Below are 5,000 nucleotides of genomic sequence, written 5' to 3'. Positions count from 1 at the left end.
TGTCAGAGCTACTGAGTACCCAGTTCAATCAGAAACACTCACGTCAAAGTAGATTTAACCATTTATTGCCACAAATGAATATTTTCAGAATTTTGTCGAAGCAGCCTGCTAAGCATATATTCAGGAAATGCTTAAGCAAATCCCCCATAGGGATATATCAACAATAAGCAGTACATTGACATATTAGTTAGAATTGGCAGATATACATGATAATCACAAGTATTTGAGCCTATGCCAGACTCTAATCAAAAGGTGGAGGCTGGGGTGGAGGAGGAGCTAGCAAAATGCATTGGTTCAGCAACCAAGAAAGACCTAGAGAATATGAAGTCGTATTTAAAGGAACCTCTTTGCTCATGCGTGAGCTGTGATTGGAGTATGAGTGTGTGACGTAATGACCAGCTGAGCTGTGAATGGGGAATAGAAAGCTGATGTTCACATCAGCTGACTGACCGCTGGTTACAGCTTTGGCGTGCAAGACTTCCGTGTCCTGCATGAACTAACGCTATGCTTCATTAGAATATCTTTGAACGTGTTACTCATTACTTAAACATTTTTTAGTCAACCTCTGATTATTAAAGGTTATTGACTTCTCTCACACTAGCCCCTTCCCCGACCTCCCCCTCCCCTCGCCGCACAGCTACAGCTGTGAGTAGCGTGTCGTCTCGCTCGCGCTGTGTTGAAAAAGTGTTGTGAGGGGGTCGATGTTTTTACCCAGCCTGCCTGCGACTTCATGTTGAATATGCAGTAGACTGTACTGCAAAGAAACTGGTTTAAAAGGTTGTTTCAAAACAGTACATTGTTCTTTCAAAACAGTACATGAAGTGATAAATGATAGCATAAAATGACTTTTATGTTTGGTAATGTATGTTTTGATGACAATACTTTTGTACTTTTACTCAAGTAAAATGTTACTTACACGCTCAGTCGAGCACACGTCTCCGCCAGGCCGGGTAGAACTCCATAATTGGACAAGACTGATGTCATGAACATGACATCAGTAATTGGACCAATATAAGTGGCAGAATATAACTGTATTCAACAACACTTGAAGAGGTTTCTTTTATTCACCATCGTCTGTTTGTGAAATGTTGAGGTGGACCGCATGTCTGAAAGAAGGACCAGCACATTGGTCTAATGCTGCTGTTCCTGTGGAACTCAAGGTTTACTTCTTTGGAAGGAACAGTAACGTGAATGACAGTGGTCCGATTGAAGTCCATATCTTCAATACAGTGTCCTTGCGCTGGAGGACGTTGCCTCCAGTGACGACTAGAAGAGGAGAATGTTTCCTCGAGGTTCCCTCCAAGCGCCAAGGACACACAGCTGTACTGGTAGAAGACATTATTTACATCTGGGGGTGCTGCTGCCCATTCTGCAACGTACTTCATGCATTTGATGTCGACACCCACAGGTGGTTGAAGCACAAGATGTCAGGGACCGTCCCAGAGAGGAGGGAGGGTCACTCAGCCTGTGTCTTTAGGAAGCTCATGTATATCCATGGAGGATTCTCTGAACGCTACACTAATGACGTCTACAAGTTGGACACCTCCACGATGGTCTGGTCTTTGATTAACCCATTAAGACCTGGAACTGTGTCATTTTTAGATTTGAGCTAAAAAAGCATTATTTTACACTTTGGGCTATTCAAAAATAGCAGATATACAAGCTCATAGCGCGGCACCGAGTGCCGCGCTACGAGCTTGTAGATCTGCTATTTTTGAAAAATTGTGAAAATGTGTGCAAATCTGTGAATATATATATTTTTTAAGCGAACATTTTTTACTCAAATCGTTGCTTCTGGGGGGTCCCTGGAACAAAATATTTTGATGGGGGTCGTGGCCAAATACATATAATTTGGGGGGGTCCTTGACATGAAAAAGTTTGAGAACCACTGATATAGAAACTTACGTTTTTCAGAAAACTGTTGGGATTTAGGAGACATGTAGAATCGGATTCAGGTCTCAATGGGTTAAGACCAGAGCTATGGGGGCCAGTCGAACGTCTACAACAAGGTCAGAGTGTTTGACACAGAGACCAACAGCTGGCTGAACACACCTTCTGCACAGCCTCTCCCAGAACGACACGCTGGTGTCGTTCTGGGAGAGGCTGGTCGTTCAGCCTTGGCCTACAATGGAGAGCTGTACATGTATGGTGGCTGCAACAGGAACCGGTACTTCAGAATCAGAATCAGAATCAGAATCAGTTTTATTGTCACATCACAGGTTTACAAGGTAAAAAAGTGGGTGAAATTCTTTTTTGTACATCGTTCCCATCGCAACGTTAGTTTCCATAGAAAGAAGAGGGGGGGGGGAGAAGAAGAGGGGGGCAGGTGGGAAGGAGATCAAAAACAAGAGAGCAACAGAAGGCCAGACAAGTTATCTACATATTTACAAATTACCTGAGATAATAAAAAAAAACTAAAGAACTAAACTAAGGTGCCTGAGCATAGCAGCAATGTATTGTATACTGTGCATGTTATACTTATACTGTGCATGATAGACAAAGGACGTTAAGGTGCTTAGAGGAAAAGGAGCACAATAAAAAGACCCAAAAAAGTCAGTGCGTTATACAAGGGATTAAGGTGCAAAAGGTCAGTGCGTGTCCACCTAGAGTGGACTGACCCTAGTATAATCCGCATGTAGCTCCATGAGGGAGTGCAACAAAAAGTCATTTGTACCTGGTGTAGTCCACAGGTGTGTCCGAGGGGGGGCTAAAGTCCAAGTCATTGTCCCTGGTATAATCCACAGGTGTGTTCAGGAAGGAAGAGCCAGAAAAGTCTGCGCCGCCTGTTGTCAGGCTGCTGAACTCATCCAGGCTTATGCCCCATTCAGCATTCTGACAGCAGCTGGGTTGAAACTACACCAAAATCTGGTGGTGGAACTCTTGATACTGCGGTAGAGCCCCTTGCCCGGTCGCGGTCGTTGTAGGGGGTTGAACAGTCTGTGACTTGGGTGGTGCTTGTCCTTGATGATGCGCTTGGCTTTGACCACGCACCGCTTTTTGTACAGTTCCTGGAGCGCTGGGAGCTCGATTCCCATTATCCGCTCTGCCGATCGCACTACTCGTTGTAGGCTGACCTTTTCTCGGGCAGTGCAGTTCCCGTACCAGGCCGTGACACAGCCTGTTAGGATGCCTTCAACAGAACTGTTGTAGTACAGCCTGAGGATGCGACGTCCTACTCCGAGCTTCTTCAGGCGGCGGAGCCAGTACAGTCGCTGCTGAGCCTTTTTCCTCACGTGTGTGGAGTGCGTCTCCCATTTGAGGTCCTCCTCGATGTGTACTCCGAGGAACTTGAACTCGCTGACCCTTTCCACTGCAGCACCGTCGATGAGGATGGGCGCATGGTCTCTCCGCGGCCTCCTGAAGTCCACGATCAGTTCTTTGGTCTTGTCGACGTTAAGAGAGAGGTTGTTCTCACGGCACCAGTGTGCCAGTGATTTGATCTCCTCTCTGTAGTCAGACTCGTCGTTGTTGACGATTCGGCCTATCACTGTCGTGTCGTCCGCGTACTTTATGATGGTGTTGGAGACATGTGTGGCTATGCAGTCATACGTGTACAGGGAGTAGAGGAGAGGGCTCAGCACGCATCCCTGGGGTGCTCCGGTGTTGAGGGTCAGGGGGTCGGATGTGATGCTGCCCATTCTCACCACCTGATGTCGGTTGGACAAGAAGTCCTGTATCCAGTCGCACATGCTTGGGTGTAGCCCTAGGTGTCTGAGCTTTTTGTCAAGTATTGCTGGGACAATGGTGTTGAATGCTGAGCTGTAGTCCACGAACAGCATACGTACATATTTGTCCTTCAGCAGCTTGTTGTCCATGTGCGAGAGGACGGTGTGGAGAGCCATGGCAATAGCGTCGTCGGTGGATCTGTTTTTGCGGTATGCATACTGCCACGGATCCAGCGAGGCAGGTAGCGTGGAGCTGATGTATTCCCTCACCAGTTTCTCGAAACACTTGCTGACGATCGGGGTGAGAGCAACAGGTCTCCAGTCGTTCAGGCATGTCACTTTGGCCTTTTTGGGAATGGGCACAATAGTTGACATTTTGAACCCTGCATTCAATGATCTGTGGAAATTCAACCCAGTGACCTTCACCTGGAGAAAGGCTGAGCCCAAGGGAAACGGCCCTTCTCAGATCAGTAGGATGTGCTGTTTGCATGGTGGGAGATCGTGTCATCCTCTTTGGAGAATGCGAGGTAGACGACCGACTCTCTGATGATCTGTACATCTTAGATTTAAGTCCAACACTGAAGACATTATGCAAGCTAGCGGTTATTCAGGACGGTGTGGAGGAGCAGTCAGAACTCCCTCACAACATCAGGTGGGAACTGGCTGCCATGACTAAAGACCACTAGAAAGGTTCACATGCTCAGTGGAGCGCACGTACGTACATCTCTGCCAGGAAGTGTGACCAGTCTGGAGTTTGACTACTGAGTCTACTGAGTCTACTGAGTCTACTGAGTCTACTGAGTCTACTGAGTAGACGCACGTTCACCATGGAGGTGCGTTCAAGAATCAAGAGAATCAAGAAGACTTTATTTGTCACTACTGAGACAAGGTACAAGAATAAAAATGCTATTTCATGAGGTCCACAAAAGTACTCTGCTACAACAACAATGACAATAGCAATAATATAAAGAAAAAGTCCTCTAACTCCCTCTCTCCCTCGCTTCTGCACACTGTGTGTGTGGGTGTGTGTGTGTGTGTGTGTGTGTGTGTGTGTGTGTGTGTGTGTGTGTGTGTGTGTGTGTGTGTGTGTGTGTGTGTGTGTGTGTGTGTGTGTGTGTGTGTGTGTGTGACTCTTTCTTCCGAGTAAAGGATCGACCTTCCTTATGTCATTGCCTAGTTACAGTATGTCACCTGTAACCTTGATCTCTCTCTCTCTCTCTCTCTCAGGAGGGTACCATCCAGTGAAGATAGGGGACCTGTTCAACGGGAGATACCATGTGATCAGGAAGCTGGGGTGGGGCCACTTCTCCACCGTATGGCTGTGCTGGGACATCC

The 5,000-nt window shown here is 46.9% G+C and overlaps 1 protein-coding gene across 1 annotated transcript in view; it reads left to right on the top strand.

Moving 5' to 3' along the window:
- The window catches only part of LOC308081167 (SRSF protein kinase 2-like), a gene marked incomplete at both ends in the record, with an annotated part of 27,419 nt that overhangs the window by 7,998 nt on the left and 14,421 nt on the right, over nucleotides 1-5,000 (top strand). The window contains one exon of the mRNA XM_080457561.1: nucleotides 4,893-5,000. This exon is cut by the window's right edge and continues 1 nt beyond it. Within this exon, the coding sequence (XP_080313687.1) occupies nucleotides 4,893-5,000 (108 nt within the window). The remainder of the gene's footprint in view (nucleotides 1-4,892) is intronic.

The sequence above is a fragment of the Gymnoscopelus braueri genome (genome assembly GCF_963280865.1).
Source record: "Gymnoscopelus braueri genome assembly, contig: SCAFFOLD_384, whole genome shotgun sequence".
Lineage (NCBI taxonomy): Eukaryota > Metazoa > Chordata > Actinopteri > Myctophiformes > Myctophidae > Gymnoscopelus > Gymnoscopelus braueri.
The sequence above is the reverse complement of the archived record's forward strand: the minus strand, read 5'-3'. Positions and strand labels throughout refer to the sequence as shown.